At 43.6% G+C, this 26,250-nt stretch overlaps 15 protein-coding genes across 15 annotated transcripts; 6 read left to right on the top strand and 9 right to left on the bottom strand.

The window, feature by feature from the left end:
* Nucleotides 1-3: 3 nt before the first annotated feature.
* HK407_02g02740 (uncharacterized protein) lies at nt 4-2,433 on the bottom strand (the record flags this gene model as incomplete). Its single annotated transcript, XM_060420275.1, has 1 exon — nt 4-2,433. The coding sequence occupies one exon, from the start codon at nt 2,431-2,433 to the stop codon at nt 4-6; it is 2,430 nt and encodes an 809-aa protein (XP_060277509.1).
* A 323-nt stretch (nt 2,434-2,756) lies between these two features.
* HK407_02g02730 (uncharacterized protein) lies at nt 2,757-3,326 on the top strand (the record flags this gene model as incomplete). The annotated part of the gene is made up of 1 exon (XM_060420274.1): nt 2,757-3,326. The coding sequence occupies one exon, from the start codon at nt 2,757-2,759 to the stop codon at nt 3,324-3,326; it is 570 nt and encodes a 189-aa protein (XP_060277508.1).
* Nucleotides 3,327-3,577: 251 nt separating this feature from the next.
* Nucleotides 3,578-4,084, bottom strand: HK407_02g02720 (ribosomal protein; the record flags this gene model as incomplete). The annotated part of the gene is made up of 1 exon (XM_060420273.1): nt 3,578-4,084. One exon carries the CDS (start codon nt 4,082-4,084, stop codon nt 3,578-3,580), a length of 507 nt encoding a protein of 168 aa, XP_060277507.1.
* A 297-nt stretch (nt 4,085-4,381) lies between these two features.
* On the bottom strand, nt 4,382-4,678 carry HK407_02g02710 (uncharacterized protein; the record flags this gene model as incomplete). The annotated part of the gene is made up of 1 exon (XM_060420272.1): nt 4,382-4,678. One exon carries the CDS (start codon nt 4,676-4,678, stop codon nt 4,382-4,384), a length of 297 nt encoding a protein of 98 aa, XP_060277506.1.
* A 188-nt stretch (nt 4,679-4,866) lies between these two features.
* On the top strand, nt 4,867-7,026 carry HK407_02g02700 (uncharacterized protein; the record flags this gene model as incomplete). Its single annotated transcript, XM_060420271.1, has 1 exon — nt 4,867-7,026. One exon carries the CDS (start codon nt 4,867-4,869, stop codon nt 7,024-7,026), a length of 2,160 nt encoding a protein of 719 aa, XP_060277505.1.
* Nucleotides 7,027-7,129: 103 nt separating this feature from the next.
* Nucleotides 7,130-8,290, top strand: HK407_02g02690 (uncharacterized protein; the record flags this gene model as incomplete). Its single annotated transcript, XM_060420270.1, has 1 exon — nt 7,130-8,290. One exon carries the CDS (start codon nt 7,130-7,132, stop codon nt 8,288-8,290), a length of 1,161 nt encoding a protein of 386 aa, XP_060277504.1.
* A 79-nt stretch (nt 8,291-8,369) lies between these two features.
* HK407_02g02680 (uncharacterized protein) lies at nt 8,370-9,860 on the bottom strand (the record flags this gene model as incomplete). The annotated part of the gene is made up of 1 exon (XM_060420269.1): nt 8,370-9,860. One exon carries the CDS (start codon nt 9,858-9,860, stop codon nt 8,370-8,372), a length of 1,491 nt encoding a protein of 496 aa, XP_060277503.1.
* Nucleotides 9,861-9,958: 98 nt separating this feature from the next.
* HK407_02g02670 (putative muskelin) lies at nt 9,959-12,094 on the bottom strand (the record flags this gene model as incomplete). Its single annotated transcript, XM_060420268.1, has 1 exon — nt 9,959-12,094. The coding sequence occupies one exon, from the start codon at nt 12,092-12,094 to the stop codon at nt 9,959-9,961; it is 2,136 nt and encodes a 711-aa protein (XP_060277502.1).
* A 211-nt stretch (nt 12,095-12,305) lies between these two features.
* HK407_02g02660 (ATP-dependent RNA helicase) lies at nt 12,306-13,892 on the top strand (the record flags this gene model as incomplete). Its single annotated transcript, XM_060420267.1, has 1 exon — nt 12,306-13,892. The coding sequence occupies one exon, from the start codon at nt 12,306-12,308 to the stop codon at nt 13,890-13,892; it is 1,587 nt and encodes a 528-aa protein (XP_060277501.1).
* A 164-nt stretch (nt 13,893-14,056) lies between these two features.
* HK407_02g02650 (uncharacterized protein) lies at nt 14,057-14,950 on the top strand (the record flags this gene model as incomplete). Its single annotated transcript, XM_060420266.1, has 1 exon — nt 14,057-14,950. One exon carries the CDS (start codon nt 14,057-14,059, stop codon nt 14,948-14,950), a length of 894 nt encoding a protein of 297 aa, XP_060277500.1.
* An 85-nt stretch (nt 14,951-15,035) lies between these two features.
* Nucleotides 15,036-15,482, bottom strand: HK407_02g02640 (uncharacterized protein; the record flags this gene model as incomplete). The annotated part of the gene is made up of 1 exon (XM_060420265.1): nt 15,036-15,482. The coding sequence occupies one exon, from the start codon at nt 15,480-15,482 to the stop codon at nt 15,036-15,038; it is 447 nt and encodes a 148-aa protein (XP_060277499.1).
* A 67-nt stretch (nt 15,483-15,549) lies between these two features.
* Nucleotides 15,550-16,890, top strand: HK407_02g02630 (uncharacterized protein; the record flags this gene model as incomplete). Its single annotated transcript, XM_060420264.1, has 1 exon — nt 15,550-16,890. One exon carries the CDS (start codon nt 15,550-15,552, stop codon nt 16,888-16,890), a length of 1,341 nt encoding a protein of 446 aa, XP_060277498.1.
* A 300-nt stretch (nt 16,891-17,190) lies between these two features.
* HK407_02g02620 (uncharacterized protein) lies at nt 17,191-17,388 on the bottom strand (the record flags this gene model as incomplete). The annotated part of the gene is made up of 1 exon (XM_060420263.1): nt 17,191-17,388. The coding sequence occupies one exon, from the start codon at nt 17,386-17,388 to the stop codon at nt 17,191-17,193; it is 198 nt and encodes a 65-aa protein (XP_060277497.1).
* Nucleotides 17,389-17,417: 29 nt separating this feature from the next.
* HK407_02g02610 (uncharacterized protein) lies at nt 17,418-19,373 on the bottom strand (the record flags this gene model as incomplete). Its single annotated transcript, XM_060420262.1, has 1 exon — nt 17,418-19,373. The coding sequence occupies one exon, from the start codon at nt 19,371-19,373 to the stop codon at nt 17,418-17,420; it is 1,956 nt and encodes a 651-aa protein (XP_060277496.1).
* A 782-nt stretch (nt 19,374-20,155) lies between these two features.
* On the bottom strand, nt 20,156-21,763 carry HK407_02g02605 (poly(A) polymerase; the record flags this gene model as incomplete). The annotated part of the gene is made up of 1 exon (XM_060420261.1): nt 20,156-21,763. One exon carries the CDS (start codon nt 21,761-21,763, stop codon nt 20,156-20,158), a length of 1,608 nt encoding a protein of 535 aa, XP_060277495.1.
* Between the last annotated feature and the right edge of the window lie 4,487 nt (nt 21,764-26,250).

Genomic DNA, 26,250 nt, shown 5'->3' with positions numbered 1-26,250 from the left:
ATCCTATTCATTTGCAATCAGCTGCCCAGATGCATCATACTCAACTCTTGACTGCTTCAGCACATATATCATATGCATGCCGTCAAATCCCTTCAGACTCTTCTTTCCTTGCTGCACATACACTATTTTCGGATGCTCCACTCGCACACAATCACAGCAGAACACTCCGCATCCAAGATTGACCAGCCTGGCCGCCTTGTTAAGTGCAGGCCCATAGAAGCGCACATGGTCCCCAGAAATCTTTGTATAAAACACCCCGCATGCCATTCCTACACTCACATCCAAATAAACGCATCCAAGCATTTCCTGTATCTTTAGTCCCCACAAACACGCCTCAATTCTATCATGGAACGCTAGTACATAAAAGTCAATTGAAGATTCCACTACTACCCCGAAAAAAATATTGCAGGCCATTCTGATTATGTTTCTGGTGTTTGAAACAATACATGCATGAATGTCTGCAGAGTTTCTTGGGAATATCCTACAGAAAACAAATACAGGATTAGGATTCGTAATCAGAGAATCATACCCAAGCCTGCTTGATGTCTTCAGCACTGGGTTGTAGTTTCCACATCCGTTAATCGCACTTTCCATCAACCTGCGCTTTCTATCAGCCACGCTCCGCTTTTCCACAACTGTATTTAACTCACGCTCATACTCCAAACACCCTTTCAATGCAGCTGAAATGCTCCTGGTGCATCTGACGCCACTTGCAGGTTTGCACTCATCAAATATACAAAAATCCGAGATGCTCATTGCCATTGCCAACGGACACTCATAGTTCATAAATCGCATTATCTTGCCAATATCATTCTCTAATGTATCCAGCACATCAAATCTGGATACCGTATCTTTCAGTGGGCAGATTACCGGAATTAGGTTCCAACTACCAATGTTATCATAGATGTACACACATTCGGGCTCATTCAGTATTCTAATATGTGCAAAGTTCGAAAAGACCGCGTCCATGCCTATCCTACTAATAACTACATGCTCTGAGGTCACCATGCAAATCAAATATGACGCTTCAGTATCCATTTCAGAAATCAGCGTGTTGAGCATTGACCTGAACCTCTCAAACCACTCAATTGTATCTGCGCATCCATCTATTCTCGAGAAGGTTGCATTGACAGCACTTTTTATATCATCACCGGGTTTTCTTGAACACACAATAAACACATTCAAATGCTGTACGCTATTGCTAATCACAATCTGCTCAACCACCATATCTGTTTTCTTGCACACATGCACTGTACACCCGTTCACATCATTCATACACATTGGTCTGTATGCTTCTCCAACTATGTCCATGTGTATATGCTCAAGCCGCAAATATGTTGTGGATGGTTGTACATGCCCTTCTAGTGACATAATTGGGTTGTAAGACAGATCCAAATGCACCATCTTATGCATCTGTCTAAAATCAAATGTAATTAGCTGGTTCATGGATGCATTCAAGAAGGTCAGCTGTTTACACTGAATCTCGCGCACCAAGTTTCTTGATATGTCCAGATACTCCAGTGCAGGAAACACAGGCACACACTCTATAAGGTTGCTCCTTGCTTTTAGAACTTTTAGGCTCTTTGCTTCAACATCAAGTGTTCTTAGTTGGCAATTGCAAATACTTAGATAGATAAGCCTGTCAAACATGCCCAGCCTCACATCTTGCGTGCCGTCAAGAATAACCTTTCTTGCCACTCTCGAACAAACAAACTGCACCCTTGTGAAAGATAAATCTACAACACATGCCTCAGAAGAATACTCCTCCAATGGATTGTGGCTCAGAGACAGGTACTGGTACTTAAATGTCTGTGAAAATGAGCGAATTGCATTATGAGCAAGGTTTAGGCTAGATGCATTCATTCTGAGAACACTGCAAATCCTGTTATGCGATAGATCAACTTTGCTGAATGTCCCATTAGCATAAACACTCCCATGTATTTTGTTATTGCTTAGATTGATATGTGTAAGCCTTAGCATTGAAACATCAGGAATCTTTCTTATCCCACAGTTAGCAAGCTTCAGCCTGCGGAGGCTTCCAAGTACACTGATTGCATCCAGCAGTCTAAATCCAACCCGGTATGCATGCTTGACGATCACAACTCTGTGCGATGCACTGATCCTCACAGACTCCCCAGTTTTATACAGGCATTTAATAATGGGCATACAGTTATCACCAATCGCCTCGACTCCACGATTGCTACTTATGAACATACGAAATGGCTCATTACATATTTGTGCTGCGATATCCTTGCATTTTGTGAACACAGATCCCGTGTAGTTGTGTATTTTTTGGCCTGATGCATCATATATAGCCATAGAAACATCAAAATCGTCTAAGCACACATGCTCAGTTGTGAAGTGTCTCTTGACAGCAATCATTCCAACTCCTCTGGTTATATTGATTCTGCAATGCTTCAAAGGAACCTCCATATGCAGGGCCTTATTGATTCTTGCAAATGTGATGCAGAACCTATTCTATTCGATTCTACTGTACGCATGCTGCTGCACGTCTTTATATGCACACATCTCCTGAGCCATGAATTGCAGCTCATATCAATGCTACTATTGCCATGCCTTACCTAGCCATGCTGTGATTCATTGAAACGGTTTATGATGAGCAATGCATAATTAAGATCAAAGATAGCTAATTGACTATGCAATTGATGTATGATTGTGTTGTTGATCAATAAAGATGCAAAGTTCGAAGAGCACCTCCTTATCACCACTAGAAATAGCTTTTGTTTTAGCCCTTCATGGGCAAAATCCATTTATTTGCCGCAAAAACATTATTGACGTCGGTGTTGGCAGTAGCAGTGTTTGTACACGATCACTCGTTCAGTCTTGACATTGGTGCTGCATTGATACTCAGTGTTGGATTCAATCTAGTTGCACTGCTACGCTTTCATGCAAAAACACGCGAGTATCGAAGAAGGTTTTTGAGAAAGACATACGAACCTGATAGCAAGACGCTTCTGGGCCTTTTTGTGTGTGAGGTGCTATGCATGCTCCCATTATACTACATCTCTGGATACTGGAAGATAATGCTTGTAAATATTGCCTGTGTGGAGATGATCAACATATTCCTGATTTTCAACTCGCGAAGCAGACGAACCTTCCAGCTCGAGCATAACAAGAAAGAGTTTTTCAAGATTGGATTTCTAAAGACCGAGCATTGTGAAAGCGGAGACATCTGTCTGAGCAGAGGCGAGGTCGTTCAGATTCTTGATTGTAACGGAGACAAGTCGTCGGTCAGAAAATCAGATGGAAGAATTTTTATAGTAGACAGCGTTCATATTGACGATGGAATTGAAATTGTGCTGTAAATCATCACCAATATTGCATTGGCGCATGCCCACATCCTATGGCAAGCATCAAAATGCCTGCCCAGTATTGCTGTATAAAGAACACATAAGTTCATCAGTTAAGTAATAAAATATTATATAAACTCTATTTGCTAAAAGTATCAGCATATGTCCTGCTATCATTGAGCTATATCGGATTGGCTCAATACTCTGTTAGTCCCAACGAATATAATATTTCCATAACACTCACATACAACAAATAGCGAAAAAGTTTATTCGATCAGAACACCCTCGAAGTTCTCAATAAACCACGACTTGGCATCCTCGGCATACACCCTCTGCCCGTTTCCTACCCTAGACTTACACCTTCTTCTCTTCGATACTCTGTCTCCAGGCCTGCTAAGAACAACAAAGAAGTCCATTCCAAAAATACCAACACTTGGGTCGTACTTCAGTCCAAGATCAATGTGCTCTTCAATTCCAAATCCGAAGCATCCGTTGTTGCTGAAACAGCCTGTCTTCAGCTCATACTCCTTTACCTTCAATGCCGTGTTCAGAAGCTCATATGCCTTCTTGCCTGACACATTGACATGCACTGCAATCTTCTCGTTTCTTCGGATCCCAAAGCTTCTGATCGTCATCCTTGCCTTCGATGAAACAGGCTTCTGGCCAGTCAGCTGCTCAAGAACCTTTGCTGCCTTCTCAAGCTTTACTCCACTCTCTCGTGTGCAAATGTGTATCGACAGTTTCTTAATGCTTATCTCTCTCATTGGATTCATCTTAAATTACTCAGGCCTTCAACTTACCTTCTTAAATATTGTACCGGGGTCAAATTTTTTCATTAAATCATTTCAGATTACTTCTGCCATGCCTACCATCTTTGAGCCCATTGCTCGTTACGCCAATGCAGCTCAGCACTGCACTCATGTGCCAGGCATCACAGGTATACCAAACATGCATAATAACATTCATATCTTGTTTATTTCATATCGTGTATTCTGTACACATGATGTACCATCATGCTGATTGCATAAACCTGTTATTACTATTACTTCAGCAAGCTCATATTCATGTACTCACATTTTTTCTTCTGCCTCATTTGCCTTTACAAACCATTTGCTCTCAACGACCTCTTTGATCTCCACAGTTCTTCCATTCTGAGCTCCTATTCCTGTGTGTCTCTTCATGCCCGTGCTTTTCAGTGCAAACATCTGGCTTCCATTCTTCAAATACCATGTGCCATCCTCAAACTTTACAAGCTTTGTATTTGAACTGCCATCTCTGTGCCGCACTTGCAGCATGCGCACCTCTTCGTCACAATACTCATTTGGATCAAAAGCCAGCCACGTAGGCTTCTTGACCAAGAAATACATGGCTCAAGGGCTAGTTGCATGCATATACTCACTCATCATTCGCGTGCATACTCCATTCAGCACCGAACCTGTGCATATGCGCCCTATAAGCACGTCCCTGCCTGTAAAATCATCACAAGTTCATATGTACACACTCGCAGATACTTGTGAACATACACTTACATAGCAGCCAAATGCCTACCCCTGAAATGGAGCGTTTATTGCATGACATTCTGATAAATCCCACAAGTCCATCGATTGGCCAGATTGAGCAACTCCTCAGCCAACCTGAAGGTCAGGACGAATTCATGGCACTGCTAAGGAACGGAAACGAAATAGCGTTTGCATACATGAAGATGAAGTGTAAGGAATGGAGCATTATTCCAGAAAGAGTAGCAATGGTTCATGGGATGAAAAACGTGCTGTTTTCCTTGATATTCGAGAGCTCGGAGTTCAACTTTGGGATTCTTTGCTTTTTCTTCGAGACGCTGTACTTCCAGGGAGCGGGTTGGAGTGGGCTTGTTCAAGAGCTGTGTGCAAGGCATGACCCAAGGAGCCTTAAGGTTCTGAACCACATGTTCACTAAGTACAGAACATGCACACAAAGCAATGAGCTGTATACCGAGATAATCGAGAATATAGAGCTATGCCAGGAGATATTCAGAAAGGCATACTTCGAGAGCCTGTCTGAGGATGAGAATGTGCTTGGGATGTTTTACTCACTGGTGTTCCAGGACATCCATCCGTTCTTTGAAGACAATGCAGATAAGTTCATGGGATCCTTCTGTGCACTATTTCGGAAGCAGATTCTCCAGAAGGACATTTGCGAAATATTCAACCTATTTGTGACGAAGTATGCAGAGTGTGTGGACATGACGAGGATTCTTGGTGTGCTACTTGTGACAATTACATGCTTTGATCGGCTGAAGTATTCTGTTCTTCTGAACATTGCAAAGAGAAAAGAATTCTCTGTTCTGTCGAAGTTTTCTGATGCACTTTGCAATGCAGTGAAGATAGGGGCGTACCTGTCGCCGAAGGAGATCGAGGACATGAATGAGGATGTGCTGCTGTACACAAGAAGTCTTCTGAAGGGATATGATATGAATAGAGAAATGGTGATTGAGCTAATTGGGCACCTGAGGAAGGTATTTGGTGAGTGCTGGTGTGAATCCTTGGTTGCTGCTGATATTGCAAGCCCGATGGATGAGGAAAGGCTGATATTTTTGTGCATGGGGCTTAGGATGTGCTCTAGAGAGGTAGCCGATAAGTGCTTTGCGATCATTGGCACGAATAGCGTTCCATCGTACCTGGGGGTGATAGCATTTAGATACTTGCTGATGGTTCAGGAATATGCATCTGTTGATCCAAGATACATAAGCAGAATGCATCCAGCATCATTCTTGGCAATTGAGTATTTGAGCAGAATGATTGATACCGGTGAGTTTTTAAGGAATCTTGATTCATACTCGAAAGAGCATGTCTCTGCAGACCATGGAGCATGTGAAAGGCTCGGAGGCACGGGGCACTTCACAGCGATATTGGATAAGCTGGTTGAGTTTATTAGTGCAGGAGTGGAAGATGAAATATCATGCAAGCTGCTGCAAAGAATTGCACGGATGAATACTTCCCTGATCATACCAAGAGTTGTGAAGTTTGTGGATGATCTTATTGAAAGGAACATCTTGAGCATCAACTCCCCACAGGGATACTGGTATTTGCTCGATGTAAAAGGAATGGCACTTATGAGATATGGCGATGATGGGTCTGCATCCAGGATTATACAACGGGTGCTGAGCGAGGAGATATTTGAGGTATATGCACCATCGTTTTTTCTACTTGGGATTCTTGTCTGTCAGTCATCCAGTGATTTTTCGTCTGTCGTTGAGATAATAAAGCAGGAGAGCCTGTGGAAGACGAAGGAGCTTGTTCCAAGCATGGTGTGCCTGACTATTTGTCTTTTTGAAAAAGGATACTGCAGCAGGGAGCAGGTAAGGTACATAGTAGAGTATTTGTTCGAGGCCAGTGCACACCAAGCATACGTGTTATTGTGCGGCACGATTGCTGGCGAGGAGCATCTTATGTGGATCAAGGGAGAGAATGTAGAGGAGGAGTTTGTGCTTGCAAGCCTGCTAAGCAAGAAGGGGATCATGACGATTGATATGTATCGAGATGTGTATGCCAGGAGTGTGAATTATTTTGAAGAGAACTTCATATCGAAGCAGAATGCAAGAAGAGTGCTGAAGGGAGTAAGATATGGAAAAGATATACTGAGAGAAGAAGAGAAAGGCAGGCATATTATTGAAAAGAACAAACACAATCTTGGATGCGAGAATGTTCCTTTCAGTACAATGGTTGTTCTTGGCATTTAGAGTGCAGAGGGTATTAAACGTTTGCTGTCTATTTTATATTTTGATGAGTGTGCTGGGATAAAGGAGTAGGCTTTAGAAATGATACACCCCTTGTAACCTATAAATGTTTCAGCCTGGAATAGAGGCATATCTGGATGCTATAAAGCAGCAGTATGACGAGCTGCTTGCAGAAAACAAAGCCTTGAAGCATGAAAACTCACGGCTTTCTGCAGAGAATAGCCAGTATGTGAGGAGGATCCAACACTACAATAGTGTATTGAATGAGCGGAAGCATGCTGAACAGGGAGATGGAAGTCAGTGTAATGTGCGTATGAAGCGCCTGAAAAGAGGAAGTGATTGGGTGGCTGAGGGCGATTTATTTTGCTCGGTGAGTCTTTGCGAACGGATAGTCCTGCCGGTGAAGATTACAAATGCAGTAGTCAGCAGATGCGGTAAGTATGTGGTGTTTGGATGCGGACACCGAGCATTTATGCTGGTGGAAAAGGAGATTTGGTATTTGAATGCGTCTACAGAAAAAATGGAAAGATGCGATGCAGGGATGTTTAGGGCAGATGCTCAGGAATACAAGATATGCCCGATGGACTTTGCATCAGACTCGCAGTATCTGTATGTGTTTGACGGAAAAGCAGCAGTGAGAATATGGAATGTAAAGAGCAGGATGCAGGAAGGATTGCTAAGGACATCAGATCCTGTCTCACTTAAGATAATGAACAGCATGGTGTTTATAGCAGAAAGAGACAAGATACTGAAAGTTTACAAAGACCAGAAGCAGGTTCTAAAGCTGAAAGTCAACGAGGAACTGAGTGGCTTGATGATAGTGAGTCCAAATGGGAAGTTTGTGTACATGGTCGTGAACAGAAATCAGATCCTTGTGATCGATGTGCATGCAGAAACATCGTATCTCACTTCTACGAATGAGGAGCGGCTTTTGGCAATTGCAGTTTCACAAGAAAGCATGTTGGCCTCAATAGGAGGATATGGAAAGATCGCAGGACTGTATAAAATAAAGCCCGAAAAGCCATCGTGCAGACTTCAGGACACTATTGAGCAGAACGGGCCTGTCCTAGCTCTTGAGTTTATTGGCTCCCATTTGCTCGTTGGCCAGCCTGAAGGATTCATGATATGGGATCTGAATGAAAAAAAAAACATGCAGGTTGAGATTTACGAATCAAACGTGATAAATTTATCTGCTGGCAAAGGATGCTTTACAACAATCGATAACAACGGGATCTTACGCATATGGATGCACACACCGATCAGCTGATTGGCTATATATAAGCATGCAATTATAATAAACGCACTGATTGTTTGTTTTATTCTTTTATTTAGCGTACTATGTAGCGTTATTGTAGTTTGTAGATGTACTCTCGTATGTCTGAAATCCAAGAGTCTCTTTCTTTTTTACAGGTGGTGTATAGCTCTATGCTTTCCTTCGACTTCTCAAGTCGGAATCCGTTGCTGTCTATTGGAACAACACTGCATCCACTTAGTAGCAGAATCTTAAACACCTTGTTCTTTTCGTAGCATATAAGAGCTTTGCCAACAAACTTGAAGGCATATGCCCTCCATCCGTTGCTGTCCATCAGCAGATATGATGATCGCTGCTCTTGTGTATCAACTATTCCCGAAAGAATAAATGATTGCATCTGTTTGTTCATACTTCTTGAGTTCAGTGTTGCCTGTATGATCCTGTCCCTTACTGCCCTGCTCTGGGGCGAATGTGCATTTGCGATTGTCGAGCATTCAATCTCAGGAACAACATCCAAAATCTCTCCGATCAATTTACAGACGCACCAGCTAACATCAGACTCAATCAAAATGTAGTATTGTGTTGTTTCAGCCATGCCTTCGTAGTTCAGCACCGTATTGAGAATTTTAATCCGGGGATGGACAGTAAGCCTCTTTCCCGGAGCATACAGCTGCAGCGGCGGTTCATCCAATCCTTTTTCTTTGCGTATTCCCACAGAATCCCTTGATTCTCCAGATGAACTGCTATCCGTATCTGCTTTCAGCCCATACATCGACTTCACATACATCACATCTATAGGTGCAAACGTAGGCGAGCCAGCCCTACATTCTGCTGATGGCAGCAATTGCCTCTGACTGCCTGCACACATCTGTGGGCGGTTCATACTCAAGCTCGCATGTGGTTTCTGTCCAATCGGTCTCTCATGTGCTGAAAACACTCTGCTACTTAGCAACGATCCGCCAGTCATCATGCTAGACATCCCAGACATGTCCATCCCATCAATAGACACTGCCGATGTGTTTCGCCCAAAACTCAGCGTGCCATTCAATGATGTTTCCTTGTTGAACATCGAGCTGTCAACAACAGACTTGACATATCCTGCTCGTGGCCTGCATTCAATGTTTGTACCACTCTCGCACATGCTTACACATGACCTGCTTGGCTCAGCCACGGGCTTCTTGTACAGATCAATCCCTAGCACGCTAGGCTTGCTCTCCTTGGAAATTCCGCTCACTGTAAAGCTACTCGATCCTGTTCTCCAAGGTATCACTCCTCCAACAAACCCGTCTCTTTGCTTCAAACTACTTACTTCTCCGCTTTTGACTGTTTGAACACCACATTCAGATCTCGATGCCTCTGAATCGCTCTCATTCATATCATTTCCAAAATAACTTCTTGGCGGCTTCAGCCTCACATTATTGTTAAACACAAATCCACTTCCTGCACATGCCCTTGATTTGAACTCCTCATTGATCCTCCTCAGCTTCTCATCCATCGATCCTATTGGTATTGCTCGTCGCACCTTAAACCCGTCAGATATGCTGCTTTTGCTCAATGATGCGTCGGAGTCAGAAGCCTCCGTCATGTTTATGGGCTTGGAATATTACACAATCTTCAATATGCATGATTTGAGAAATAAATCAGCAGAGCAAAGATCAATCAACATAAACACCAGCAATCGCTTTATTGCTTCCACTCGTCGGGTAGCAGCTTGCATACATCCTCAATAGTGTTTGTATCCATCGTTCGCTCATACACCTCCTGGCACAGCTCTTCAAATATCTCCCGTGTGCTATTATCAATCACCATGCTTGCTATAGAACTCTGTAGATATTCAATTGCTGCTTCCTCATCGCAGCCAAGTAGATAGAGGTACCTGTGCTTCCTTATAAGCAGCTTACAGAGATGACATATCTCATGTGTGCTTGCCTTCATAAGATTGAATACCCATATGTCGTTCATCCGAGTGTCCCCTTTCTCAGGCACATTTCCTCCAAACACATAGAAACTCCCGTTGCACTCGACAAACTGGTGTGCCGATCTCACAGATGGCTTGATCTTTACTCCACCTTCTATCCCAGGCTTCTCAACAACCTTCGTCCACACTCTCCTCAAAAGAGAATATGTATACACTTCCATCTCTTCAAGCTTATCTTCCTTATCTCTTCCGTAGCAGAACAGCACAACTATCTGCCCTTGGTATAGCAAGCTGCGCTGGACCACCTTTCCATCTCCTTTTATTGGAAACATCACTCGATCAAAAACCGTGTCTGTGTCAAGCTTATAGAACTCCATTTCCTTGATAGACTCCTTGCCCCTCTGCCCACCAACAATCACAATGCTATTATTGTATATGCTTCCCTCTACATATTCTTGTGGAATGTACAGCATTGCATGCCCCATTCTTGACCTCAGTGCCGGGGTGTTTTCAGGTTGCTGTGCATCCGATCGTACCATTCTCCACCCACTATGCATATTCAATGCGTTGTATTCATTGCTGCTCATGCTATCCCTGCTGTGCATGCTGGTGCAGTTGCTATGCCCGGCATTTGCTACAGGCTCAGCACAGCTTGAAGCATTGCACTCATACAGACTCGGCATTTCCATGTGTGCATCAGTTGTATTTGCTCCAGTGCTAATGACTGGCTGGGTATCAAGGCAAAGCACATAAAGCCCTGAATATGTGTCTTCACGCTCCGTAGATTTGCCTCCAAAAACACAAAGCATGTGCCCTGCAACAACCATCTGGTGGTCATATATATTCCCAGGCCCCTGCTCATCATATGCTGCAACCGGCCGCCACTCTCCATTATAAACCCAAAGATTGTTTTTTGTTGGGCATTCCTTGCGCGAGGACAATGGAATGTACTTTCCTGTCAGGTACAGCTTTGAGTTGTGTGCCACCATTCTATGGCAGCTTCTCCTTCCTGGGCATATCACCCCAGACGACAGCTGCTCCCATGTGCCATTTGTGTATTTCCAGAAGTCTTCAAGCTCATGCGTTCCGTTCCATCCGCCATGAAGATATATGCTGCCGTCCATCTCAACCATTTGATGGCCTCCTCGCTCGCAAGGCCACACATCTTTCTTTGGTATCTCAGCCCACACAAGAGCATATGCAGAGTTGTCTATGAACTCTTGGAATACCGATGGATCCAAAGATTCTATAAATGCTTCTGCCTCGTCATGCATATTCTGCTCAAGAAGACTACGTATTTTCTTGGCTGCACTTCCCTTGGATTTATGTCCACATCTACTTTCCAACTCTTTGTATATGTCTCTGAATCCATTGTCCCTTAAGAATGCCAGGCAGCGCCTTAGTGTGCGCTGGAATACCACTTGCTGGTTGTAGTTAGCAAGTGTGTCTATATCTGTGATACCTCTGAGCTCTACAAACCACAAAGAGTAGTTGAAGTTGATGCCCCAGGCTGCAAGAGGCTCGATCTTTATGTACCTTGCAATCATGTAGATGTCGTCCAAAATCTTGAGGTTGAATGTTTCCATTTCTGTATCGTTCCGAAGTCCGCCATAGAACACTTCTCTGTACCGAAGTCCATCTTCGGATATGCTTATCTTCATTTTCTTGATGTTGCACACATGCATTTTGGTGTACTTTCCGAAAGTACATGTTGCAGCAATGCATGGCGGAACACGTAGCACGATGTACTGATGATGATCGTTTGAGGTGGTGGACCATCTTGAGTTTGGATCTGTCGGGTCGTTTTTCTTGATGTTTTCAGGAGCATATATTGATGCATATGTCGAGTAGTCGTGGATTTCATATGGAATCGGTGTATATGCATTTCTATTGTCAAGCATCCTGGGCATTGGAATGTTTTGATGCAATGGCATTTGAAGCAGTGCATGAACGCATAATGTTTGATCAAATTATTTGTTTGTACGATCCAACATGCAGGGATGCTTTTGCAGGAAGCAGCCAATGCCGTTTATTTAGCGACTGGATCGACCGAGTTGTGGATGAAATCAAGTTGATGATGAATAGAACTTGAGAAAGGCAAAGGCACATATAATGCATGTGTTTTTTTATCCCATGGATTCTGAATCGTATAGAGAAGAAGATCATATGCAACCAGGAAGCAGAGGAAACAGGAATGTGGATGGCAAAGATGTGGGAAGGAGGCTTTTGTGGGCAAGCCGAAGCAGTTTAGACAGACCGGCTCGAAAGGAAAAAGGAAGCAGTCTGAATAAGAAAGATGCAATAAGCACGAGAGAGAAGATTGCAGCAGATGCAGAGAGCGTGGGCAAGTCTATGAATGCTTCTGTAAGCAGTACAACGGTAGAAGATGTGCAGAGGAGTGTAAGGATGCCTGGAGTGATTGAGATTGTTGACCAAGGAAACAGGGTGAAGATGAATGAGGATGTAAGGACACTGGAGTCCTTCCGAGATCTTTCGTCTAAGTTTCTTTCGAAGGCTCTTGAGAAGGAGTACACACAGCCCACGATTATACAGAAGTATTGCATTCCGTCGATATCTGAAGGAAGGAATTTGCTATGCAGAGCGCCTACAGGGATGGGGAAAACAATGTGTTTTCTTATTCCAATTATTGAAAGGCTTGAGAAGTGTAATAAGCCGCAGGCATGCATTGTGTCGCCAACAAGAGAGCTGTGTGAGCAGATTCGTGTTGAGGCGTCACGGCTGGTTGGCAATACCAGCATCCGAGTGGTATCGATATATGGCAAGAAGCATGATCTGCCGAGCTACTATGGAGTTGATATTGTTGTTGCAACGCCAGGTAGGCTAATAGACTTGCTACAAAGGAAGAAGATAGACTTTTCTGGAGTCAGGATGCTGGTGTTTGATGAAGCAGACAAGCTGCTTGACATGGGGTTTGAGGTATCTACAAGAGAGATACATGGATATGTTCCACAGGGAGTGCAAGTATGTCTTTTTAGTGCGACTTATTCGGCAAAGCTCACTAGGATGATAAACTACTTTTTGCCTGGAGACAAGGTGTCTATTGAGATGGTTTCCGAGACGCTGAGGAACATCAAGCAGGAGATCGTAGAGGTTGGCAGCAAGGACGAGAGGCTTGTGAAGATCCTGAGCAGCCCAGAGATCAATTTTGAAAGAACATCGTGGAGAACAGATGCACGGCCGGACAAGGTGCTTATATTTGTCGAGAGAAAGGCATCATGTGCAGATGTAGAGAAGTATCTGAAGCGCCGAGGGTTTCAGTGTGTGTCTTTGCACGGAGACAAGGAGCAGGCAGAACGGAACGCCGCTCTGCAAGGCTTCCGTGATGGCAGGTATCCTGTACTGATTGCAACATCGATTGCAGCAAGGGGAATTGATGTCAAGGACATAAAGCTTGTGATAAACTATGACATTCCGAAGGACATTAAGGAGTACATACACAGAATAGGCCGCACTGGACGAGAGGGAAAGGCAGGAAAGTCGATTTCTTTCTACGACAAGAGCGTGTCGAATGAGTTTAGGAGTGCACTGATTGAGATTCTGAAGGAGTCGGGCAATGAAGTGCCGAGATTTTTAGAGGGGGCTTCTCCATCGGAAGACTTTGATGCAATGATCAACAGGCTGAAAGTCAGTGCAGATAAGGAAGTATCTGAAGACGAGACTATTGGGCTGTGGGGATGATGCAATATGAACAAATAAAGAGATTATGCTTGATAAAGAAATCTATTTGAAATTGAGATGCTTTGCTCTGCAATGACATTATTTTTTGAAGCTGATGTGAATTCTTGTTTAGGCACCAATGCGTTATTTGTACTAACTGTTCGTTATGAGTGCGAGACTAGAGGATGAATATGTGTTTATTTTTTGCAAAATGCAAGTCCATGTGCCTGTGGACAGAGAAGTATAGACCCAAGACACTTGATACGTTTGAAGGGCCTGAACATTTGAAGGCGATGCTGAGGAGCTCAAATGAGAGGGGACATCCGAATCTTCTTCTGTATGGACCGCCTGGGACAGGGAAAACAACGTTTGCACACTTGCTTGCAAACAAAAAGCTGGAGCTGAATGCATCTGACGAGAGAGGAATCTCGGTGATCAGAGAAAAGATAAAGGCATATGCATGCACACTTGATTGCGACAAGACTGTTATTTTGGACGAGTGTGAGAATCTTACGTCTGATGCACAGCATTGCCTGAGGAGGGTGATTGAGGATGCAAAGAACACAAGGTTTATATTCATTACGAACTATCGATCTCGGGTGATTGGGCCGCTGCGAAGCAGACTTGTGAGTGTGAGGTTTATGCTGACTGAGAATCGAATCCTTGAGTCGATTGGAAAAGCCGAGGGATTGATACATGATGCAGACTGGTACAGAAGGCTATTTATGGCATGTGGGAATGATCTCAGGAGATCGATTAATGTTCTTCAAGGGGCAGCGCCACTGAAGGATGTGTGCATTGAGGAGGCAGTAGGGATTATTCCCGATGAAGTGGTTGATGGGTTCTGGAAGACTGGTAAGTCAGAGATGCATATATATGTGAAGATGTGCCTGAGGGAGGGATACTCGGCTCTTCAGCTTATCAGACAGATATCTGGAACAGTAATGGGGAGCGATAAGCAATGTGCTGAGTTTGGAATGCAATTGGCAATGCTTGAGTCCAAGTCGGTTGCAGGATGCTCCGATGAGCTTGTTCTGTATAATCTATTGTGTGCAAAGAATGAGATTTCTGGTAAATAAAGGTATATACTGAAAAAGACACATGCGTATCTGTAGTTGAAGGGATGCATGAAAAGCTTGCACAGTATAGGCTTTCAAAGGTTTATTATTGCTGCAGTGTGATTTTGCTTTCGTCCAGGATTTTTATTAGTCGCTCGTAGTATGCCCATTTGCTCAAATGCTCAGCATTTGAATGGTTGAGCTTGCACTGCTCGATTCTTTGCAATAGATCGTTTCTGATGGCCTGTTCTTGGTGATTGCTTGTGATGCTAGATATTGCATCTTCATAGTCAAGCATCTCGATGAGGAACTCCTGACTAACAGGCGATGGCTCGATACAGCTTAGATGCTTTGCGCGTGAAAAGTCGTCTTTTAGAATGCTGTATGCCTTGTTAATTTCGTCCATGTGTGCCTGTGCTGTACAAGAGTTGCCTTGTACGTCAGGATGGAACTTTTTGGAGAGCTCGTGGTACTGCTTTTTGAGTGCATGCTGGTCTATGCTGAATATAGGCTGCATGCCAAACACATCAAAGTGTTTTGAAGGCGATGCCATGCACTTGAGGGGCGAGAAGATCAGTGAATCGTAGATGCTCAATATGTGTTGTGTGCAGTGCCCTTGTATGGGAGTGCTGGGAAGTAAGAGAAGCAAGAAGCCAATCGACAATAGCAAGCATGTGCAGCCAAGCAAAAGTACCAGTAATGCGACTAAGGAGCTTGCTGTGAAACAGAAAAACAGAAAGGGATCGAATGCAGATCGAGCGCAGCAAGCAGAAAAAAGCAGCGGATCTAAAGGGATAGTTTTGAAAAGAAGACCGTGCCCGATTAGAGACAATGTGTTTCCTGATGCTAGCAAGCTCGAGAAGGAGTTGTTGATGAATGGAACAAAGACGGACAAGATCGATGTTCTTACGCTGATGGTTGAACGAAACCCGTCGCCGGAGAACTTCAAAGGGCTGCTTGCATTCTGTGAAAACCAGAGGAATGATGTTCATTACCACGTGCTCAAGAACATTAGAGACATTCTTGTGTCAAAGAAGAAAGTCGACGACTTCTACATCAAGCAGAGGATAGTAAGGTCGTTTGATGTGAACCTACGGAACGAATACATTAAGAAGAAGGTGCTGCGGCTGGTTGTTGATCTGCTGAAGAAGAATATTCTGTTTATTGATCTGATTCATCTATTTGTCAACAAGCTCGGAGACAAAAAGGAAATTTCTGAATATGTGGTTGATGAGCTAAGCGAGCTGGTTCCTGGGCACGAGGAGGTGGTTATTGATGTGTTGGAGGATTTCTATTTCAAGAACGATCTTTTCCGCTCAAGACACACCTTTCTAAGGTTTGTTGCAAGGCTTGACTTTGAGAACAAGAAGAAGGCGTTTGGACTGTTTAATGTTATTTTGAAAGACTTTTGCCAGAGTATGCCTGAAGAGCATAGGAATATACTGCTTGAGGACATAATTGTTGGGCTTGGAAAGAATATAGAAAATGAGCAGATAGGCAATGTGGAGATAGTGAGACGAGCGGTTCATACGGAAAAGATGATTTTCTATGCAGGCAAAATATTGCTGAGAATTAAGGATGCCCGAGTTGTGGAGTTTTTCAAGGAAGCAATAAAGTCGCACAAGATGAGGGATTCTAAGCGGATGCCAGGGTTTATTAATATGGTGCATGAAGCGGTTATGAGAAGCAGGGATGTTGAGTTCTGTGAGTTTCTGGTTGATTTCTGCCTTATGTACACGCCGGAGTATATTGTTTCTGTGCTTCTAATGTGCTCTGAGGCAAGGAAGTTCAAGATGAAGGGATTCGACAACATGCACGTGCTGAGGATTCTTGCACTGCATCAGAACGATGTTGTTAGAAAGCTTGCATTGCAGCTGATTGGAGGCGAGGTGGTTTATGCTTTTGATCCATTTGACAAGATAAGCTTTACAAGTGCAGAAATGATGTGCCTTGATCTTTAAGCACACGGTTAATCGAATGAAATAAATTGAATGGCAATACGTTTATTAGTGAGAATGCCTGGAATGCATTGATGGATTATACCTGCAGTGCTCAATCAATTGGCTGTACCAGTTGGCTTACTTAACAGCATGCCAGCATATAATGTCACAGATAATATCGGCATGCAATTGGTTTCCAGCAAATGCAATCTGTAGAAATCAAGGCGCAGCATGCAAATGCAATCCAATGATAACGGTGAGTAGAAATAGAAAATGTACGGCTCCATTTGCATCCATATGGAAATTCATCAGCATGCTGTATTACAGATACACACTAGAAATGGGAATATGCATACTTGAATGGTGGGAAGTGGTCCTGGTCAACACATACTTTCTTCTGTTAACATCCTCGTTCATCAAGCAAATGATAAAAGTCACAAAATATGCATCTAAGATGCTTCTTAGGCTGTTAAGTGTCTTCAAATCGAAGATGCATGTGCATTCAAGCAATACCACCATCTCTTCTACTTAATAAACACCACTGCACATTACATTCTCCCAATCTCCTTCAGAATCGAAAACACAAATGGCTGGAATGAATGGTTGGTGTTGAGCATCTCTAGCATCCGGATCGTGTAATCATTTTCCCCTACTCCGATCATTGTTCTGATCATGCTTCCAAGCTGCGCCTCCACATAGTCCGTTGTCTTCTTCATCCTGCACGCTGCCTTTATGGTCTTTTTTACAGCAATTCCCATTTCTCTCTTGTCATTTGCCGCATATGCCACAAGAAACTCGTTCTCAAGACATTCCAGGCTTTCGTCACGATCTTCGGCCATATCGGTGTCTTTAGACCACACCGTGTTATATTTCGGAGTCTTAGAAAACCACACTCTGCACTTCTTCGAAAAAAAATACTCCTCTTCACCAAACACAGCAACAAGAAAGTATTTCCTATCCAACCGCAGAGATGCAAACATGTCGAGTCTTGGAAGCACCCCGCTCAGATATGCTTTGCGCTTGTGCATCGAGAACACTGTAAACGTCCCATCAGACTGCAGGTAAAGCACATCGTTCCTAAGTATATCCACCATCACAACATCATGCGAGCATATAAATGGTATTGCCAGCACGCCTGTCCTCAGATCATACAGTCGGATGCATCCAGTGTACACACAGATATACTTCTTAGTAGCACACACCAACTCTATTCTCCCATGTATTCTGTAAAACTCAATCCCTCCTCGCTTAACACACACACTGCTCCTGTCTGCATTCAACTCAATACTAAAATCTCCAAATACTCGTGACAGGGTCTGGCATACAGTCTTCTCAATCATCCTCTTGCTTGTATAATTAAACATCACCAGGAACGAATGATCAGTGTGCATCTCTACACCATTCAATGCCGGCTCTCCATCCACAGATTTGCTCAGCACCAGCACTGGCCTTACTGTCTTCTTCTTCTGCTCAGGATGCTTGTCTTCGGTGCATGGCGAGGTTTTGGAAAGCATCTCCTTACATTCTATCGAAAACAAGATTCCTTCATCCTCTTCATCTACTCCTTCGCTTATGCTTCCGAGCTCTCCCTCATCAATATCAATCCTCACTACCTCTCCATTGTATGAGCACACATACAACTTTGTTCCTTCATTGTTCCAGCACATGTCTAGTACAGGCAACTTTGTCAGGTTCTTGATCAGTACAAATGGCTTCACAGATAGCGATGTCCACAGCGACAAGCTCAAGTCCTGAGAAGACACCGCCATCACATAGTATCTTTTGTTTGCCATATACACCTTTGGATTGAAAGCAACGGCCTCGCAAGGCGCTGCATGCCCAATAAGCGAGCACTCACTCTTCAGTTCGCAATCAAACACCTCCACACTATTGCACTTCGTGTTGAACGACAACCCTGATGCAAAGAGCCTGCCGTCTGGCGAGCATCCCATTCTCGAAAAAAACGACTCAAGAATCATCTCCTTCGATGCATCCATCTTCTTGATAGCCTCGTAGTCTTTGTATACAACAAGACCATCCTCTCCCTGTGTGCACATGTACTTGTAGTTCTTATCAATGCAAATTCCCTTTATCTGTCCTTCGTGCGAATGCATTTTCTTGGCAACACAGAGCGCCTTCAAGTCGTAAAGCACAACCCATCCATCATATCCCACACTAACCAGAAATCTATCTGTCCACATCACATTGCTCACATCACTCTCATGCTCAGATGCAGAATACACAACATCGCCATCGCTTGTATACACAAAAACCATTCCGTCATCTCCTCCAGACGCAAGAAACCTCCCATCTTCATTAAATCGGATGCAAAGCACCGCACCGGTATGCTTCTTGATTGTCTTGGTCAGCCTGCATTCGGCATCCCATATATTGACCTCGCCCTCTAGCGAGCACGTGGCAATCATAGTGCCATACACATCTATCGAAAAAATAGGCTTGGCCCTCTTTGCCCCATGCCTAATCGCCATCTCAACTATCCTCATCAGGTTCGGGGCTATCCCTCCCAAACATTCACTATCGTCACTAAACACACAAAATAACGCCGAAGCTAAAGTTTAATAGCACATAACATCCATGCACTCAAATCATCAAGTCATACATCTCTTCATTCACGAGATACCTTCTTGCTGCTTGCTGCAATCTCTCCAGGCACAATACTCGACTTCATTCCGCCGTTCTTTATCAACCAGTCATGCCCAATAAAATGCAACTCAGTGTCATTGTAGATTGCATTGTTAATGTGCTTCGGCATAATCTTTTTCTTCCCATCGGTGTTTGCTACATTCCTTGCTCCGTCAGTAATCTCTCCAATCAGGTATATCACACATGCTCCAACTGCAACAAGTGCATCCTTCGATATCCTCATCCGGGTCCTGTCCTTCATAATCTTCTTTATCTGGCTCAGCTTCATCACGCTCTTATGATGCTCTTCATCCTTCCCCATCACTCTTGGATCTGCTTTCCCTCCTTTTCCCTGCGCCATTCCTCAGGGCCTTTCTTTTTGTTTATATATTTTCCATTTGGAGGGAAATCCTCATTTGGAGGGAATCATCAGCATTCCTTTCGAATCAATATCAGTTTATTCGTACATCGCATCCCCGTCACCAGCACATATCACGGCATATCATGTATGCTCATTAACAACATCAAAGTATTTATTCATCCACAAACACATCAAGCCGTTCTTCTTCCACTCCGTACCTTGCCTTCCTGTTCGTTCAATATTATTCATGTGATAATGTTACTCCATTTGCACACATGTCCATCACTTATCGTCTCCTCCACCAACACTAACCTTCCTTCTTTTACTTTCTTCAGGTTGCTCCTTCGGCTTTCCATAGTACATTCGTAGAAACTCCTGCACATCCTTCTTCTTCAGACTGTGTACCTCAATGCTCATTCCATCAGGCCTTCCTTCATACTCATTTATAAACTCAACAAAGTCCTTGACCTGCTGATCCACAAACACCTTCTTCCCCTTGACAGGAATAGTGTCAATTGCAATAAAAAACACAGTGCATCTTCTTATTTCCTTTGCACATGCATTTGCACACACACTTGGAATCCTTTCTCCAGAAATCTCAAATGCCTTTGGAAACGGTATTGCATACAAAATGTCGTCCACGGCCTCAAACTTAGATGCAAGAATCCGGATCTTCGACTCAACGTATCCCTCCCACTTCTGGAATCCTTCATTCTCTACACCAACAGAAATCGCCATCACCTCTATAAAAAGCTTATACTTGCTGAAAAAATCAGACAGCTCAAATATCTTCCTGAAACAGCTCTTCTTCATTTCAAGCCTCTCGCTCGTGCTCTTCTCTTGTTCATTCTTCTTGCTGTCGCTTTTTTCAAGCATGCACAGAATCTCATTTGCCCTTGCAAATTCAACTGTAATCGCATGCTGCGTACTGTTGGATACATTGTGCGTAGCACACATCGAAGGATATGCAGGCGTAATCACCGGCATCCTGTGATACTTGTCAGAAGGGTGGATCTTCGGGTCCCATACCTTCAGGTTGAAGTTCAGATCAACCACCGGGCGCAAAATAACAGGCATCGGCCACTTCCACGACGAAAACAGCTCAAAAAACTTGCAGACTATTACAAACGAGCTTACATTCGGATATAGCTGGCACACTCGTGCAACACACAGCGAAAACGCAACTCCTCCAAAGTACCCATACGAATTCCCATACACACATCTTCTCTTTGCCCAATATTTAATACACCTCAGTGCAGAATGGAACACCTTCACATTCGGAACAAGGCTCAGCATCTCGTCCGTAACCCTGGATCCATTCAGCGACAGGATGCACTTCTCATCCATATTCTTCAGAAGCGTGTCATTCAACAGATTAATTCCCTCCTTCACCACAGGAACATTAAGCCGAGCAAACACTAAATCAATCGGAATCCCTTGAAACTTGAATTTAATTATTGGTACAAATGCTTCCTCTATCTTTGTAGCCTCCTCTATGCCTGGATTATTCCTCAACTCTTCGTAAAAATGCACGAAAAAGTCGCTTCTGCTTACGTGCCTAGGAACAATGCACAAGGCATCAATGTCTGCCCCCTTGCTGTGCACTCCCAACCTGTAGCTGCCAAAAGTAAATATCTTTCCTCCACATGGCTTTTCTCCTTCCATGCCTCCTTTGCTTTTTGCCATCCTAGCCACAAACTCTTTCACCATGAAGTTCAATCTGCCAAGGACTCTTTCCCTAGTCTGCCCCTCGGACTCATCCTCAAAGAATCCGCACTCCTCCAGATATCTGTCCATTTCTGCAGACATCCCATGTTCTTCCTCTGTGCTTTCCTTTATCGACAATGGCCCAGTCACCCCATACTTGTAGTTCTTCTCGGACATTTCCATCGCTATTGATCTTGGGGATCATTCTTTGTGTATTTTCAAGCATAGCACAATCACACTTTGCAGCCTGATCAACAAGCTAGCATTAAATCCATATCGCATTTCCGCAAGCATATTCCTGCTCTGCATACAAACAAGCCCAAAGCATTCGGTCTTCATTGCACACAGCATCCACTATCTACTCCATTCTTACAAATAAACGCAACAGTACTCAAAAACTAAACACATTTAATATCCTCCTCTCAATCTAAGAACCAAATGAAGCGTGGACTCCTTCTGAATGTTGTAGTCAGACAGGGACCTTCCATCCTCAAGCTGCTTCCCTGCAAAAATCAGTCGTTGCTGATCCGGTGGAATGCCTTCTTTGTCCTGGATCTTTGTCTTTACGGTTTCAATTGTATCATGAGCGTCCACCTCCAGAGTTATGGTCTTTCCAGTCAGAGTCTTCACGAAGATCTGCATTTGTTTGGGGTGCACAAACAATCATTTTATACCTTGAAACACCAATCAATCACGCAGTGCTGATGCAGCTATTCTTCTCCAAACCTACTGTTTCGACCACAGATATCCACCACTCCAACCGGCTGTGTGCGAAGATGTGTTTTTGTGTGTAGCGAGCAGCAGCATTGTGCAATCATAGCAAGCTGAGCGTGGTAATCAGAACACACGCAATGCACGTCTGCAGATTCTTCAACCATTCAGCATGTGCTTGCATCAGCAGTGATTAATCCAAAAAAAAATTGCCCTCACATGGTCCTTGGAAAGCCCACAATAATACCGGTTGAGAAAGCCAAACTGACAGAGCAGGAGAAGATGGAGAGGGAGATACTTATAAAGAAGAAGATAAACAAGCTTGCAAACGCAATCAGGATTCCGCCAGCAATCAACCAATTCAAGACGTTTTTGTCTGAGCACGACACGAAGAAGGTAGTTGACCTGTTTATGAAGTACAGGCCTGAGAACAAGGCTGAGAAGAAAGCAAGGCTGGAGTCTGAAGATCCAAAAAAGGGGCCAAGGCCGATTCTTGTGAAGTTTGGGCTGAAGCATGTGACTGACCTGGTGGAGACAAAGAAGGCAAAGCTTGTTCTTATATCAGCATCTGTTGATCCTATTGAGGTTGTCTTGTTTCTTCCAACGCTTTGCAAGAAGATGGGCATTCCATATGCAATAGTCGAGAGTTCAGTGATTCTCGGAAAGCTTGTGAACCTGAAGACTACATCGTGTGCATGCCTATGCGAAGTGCGGGCTGAGGATAGCAAAACATTCGATGATATTGTGACGATGTCGAATGCGATTTTCTTCAATGAGTACGAAAAGCACATGAAAACATGGGGGGGGGGTAATGCATCATTGAAGCAACAGCCTCAGAATGATTGAAGAAATAAAATTGCTTCTTTAATACCTGATGATTTCTGCATACATGTATTGCGTAATGGCAAGCAAGCGATAATGCAATAATAAATACATCGAATGCAATTCTGCTGCGACTAGCATTGTTACTTACTTGAATTGCATCTCTTACTGAAAGCATACATTAAGTCTCCATAATGATTTATTGCATAGAGATCACTCCTCGCGTATTAAAAGGACCGGTAGTGATAGAATCAAAAACACTATGGCCTTTATTCCAGGCACATGGTTAATCCACAGGTTTAGACATCCAAAGTAAGGTACATATCCAACAACAACACTTTTGATTTCATCTGCTGTCAGGTAACTTCTTCCTCTTGGATACAGAGAAACATCATCGCTGATGTTGTTGTCGCCCTTTGTAAGATATCTTTCGCCGAACTGCTTGATGCATCGATGGACACACGGAATTTCTTCGTTGCTGAACTTGAACACCACCATGTCACCAACACCAAACCTCTTTTCTGCAAGCCAGAGAATGTCTCCTCTCTCAAATCCAGGCGCCATACTTTCACTCAGCACAACAACTATCGGGCTATCATTGTTTAGGAGTACAGAAATTAGCTTCCAGATCATGTACGTGCCACTTATTGAATACACTGCATTCACAAGCTGTATCAGCAACTGCCTGATTCCCATCCTCTTCAGCTCCAGCAGGTCCTTTCTCGAAATAAAACATTCCAGCATCAGGGCTCTGTGCATTATGTATTTCCCATCATATTTACCCCAGAAATAACACTAGATCTAAAGTCATCATATATCCGAAGCAGTGGCATTATTCATCCTCCAACACTGTATGTACAATCACATATAAGGCTATATTCAATGTTCCTTTACATCTATTGCAGCATATTCAATTGATTGGCCACTCTTAACCAGCCCAATTTGCAAATAGGTACCGTGCCTCCAGATGCACAGCAATTATTCCCATCAATACACAATCAACACCAGTAAATCATAGAATAGTTTATTCCTAGCCTGCATGCCCCTCATGCATTGCGCACCTTGAAGTTGCCTCCATATCCATGCTTTCTTAACATGTCCATGGTTGTCTCATCGACCTCCATGCAATCCACATCAAGAATAGACACCTTCGGAACCACACTCTCCTTCCTTTCCCTCTCCATCTCGTGGCTCTTCACATACACCTTCGGATACATCCCCTTCAATATCCTCCTGTATATCGACGTCAGATACCCCGCAATCTCATTCTTCAGTTTCTTCGACTTTACTACCGCAACCTCCTGCACAACAAGCACATTGTGGTCAAAAGTGTTGTCAAGCCTTTCAAAATACTTCTCTGCAATCGTCTTCGCTGCTCTCTTCACTACTTTGTTCCTGACACAGCCCTAGAATTAAAATACCTCACTTACCATTCTTGGGGTAAAAAAAATTGCCGTTCATATTCTACTGCTTATACTCCGGACGCAGCTCATACATGTTCTTCAAGTCCTTCTTATTCAGCACGCAGATGTCCGAAACAATCTCTTGAATAAATGCAACAGGCTGTCCGCAGAAATCCGCAAGATCCTTCACCGTCCACGACGAATACTTCTCAAATGCCTTGAATACCAAATCAATCACCTCGCTTTTACCAAGCCTTTCTCGTTTCTTATCCATCAGCATCTTCTTCCTCTTCCTCGCAAGATACTCCAGCTCTCTCAGACTCCCAAACTTCTCTCCCCTCTTTCCTTCCCTAAGATAATCAATCACCTGGATATCGCCTTTCTTTGTATCGCACAGAAATCCTGTCTGCTTCTTATACTCCAGATATTCGGTGCTAATTACAGGCGTTATGTAGCATTCGTTGTTGATTATGCCTTCAACTTCTGCATTGTTTTCGTATGTCTTTACAACATACATGTTGTTTTCCTTAGGCTTGATTTTCACATCAAATGCAGACGGAAAGCCTCCCGAGCAAAATTCTTTAGAAAGTCGGAGACTCAATACGGCTGCTTCTGTCTGCGTTGCCTTTGATATGTCAAGCTCGCCTATCGATACTTCTTCGTTGCTGCTTAAGATCCGTTCTGCAAGAAACAGTGGAAGCTTCGCAAGCCATATTTTTGTGTTCTTATTGTTTGTGTTCAATTCCATACTAGGGCTGCCAGGATAAGCCAAACCACTCAGCGATTACACAAATGCAGCCGGCTTGAAACATGCCAGCCGGCTTCACACATGAACCGTGCATATTCATCTGTAATGCTGTGCATACCACCATTCCCTTTCATTATGTATGTCCCTGCTTGGCATGCATGTGTGCTGCATATATTATCCTCATGTGGTTGAGGATGTGGAGCTTAATATGGCCTGAAAAATTTATCCCCGATGAGGATTCTTGTCACAAAGATGGTGAAGATTCCAGAAAACTGCATTGTGCAGCAGAAGGGGAAGGTGTTTATGTTCCAAGGGCCAAAAGGAGTGGTAGAAGAGGATTGCACCCGGCACATGCTTACATTTGACATATATGAAGGATGCATTAGAATCAGGCTTTGGAATGCAAACAAGAAAGCAGCAGCATTTGCAACAACGGTTGAGTCGTTGCTGAGAAACTGCATCAAGGCAGTCACTGTTGGGTTTGCATTCACGATGAAGGCAGTGTACAACCACTTTTCGATCAATCTTGAAGTTCAGGAGAACGGAAGGGTGCTACTTGTGAAGAATTTCCTTGGAGAAAAGAACATTAAGAAATTCACAATGCGAGGTGTGGCAAAAGTCAAGCTTGGAGATGCAAAGGACACGCTTGTGATTGAAGGACCATCGCTTCCAGATGTTTCTCAAAGTGCAGGTACGATCACCAACATCTGCAAGGCAAAAAACAGAGACAGTAGAATCTTCCTTGACGGGATATTCGTGATCGAAAAAGGCGTTATGGCTTAATAAAAGAAATGCCTTTATTTTATTGATAATTAACATGCTATGCTGCAATGCCACTTCTCTCCAATTCCGCATTGGCATATCCATTAGATGTGCTGATGCATGCATCATCCTCTCGTTTGCCGTGCTTCTTTCAGTAATGTATTGATCCACTCTCCGCTCATATCAAATACTTCTCACTACTATTGCACTCTACGCCATACTCG

Source organism: Ordospora pajunii (genome assembly GCF_021821965.1).
Source record: "Ordospora pajunii strain FI-F-10 chromosome Unknown Cg_02B, whole genome shotgun sequence".
Classification (NCBI taxonomy): domain Eukaryota; kingdom Fungi; phylum Microsporidia; family Ordosporidae; genus Ordospora; species Ordospora pajunii.
This window is presented reverse-complemented; position numbering and strand designations above follow the sequence as displayed.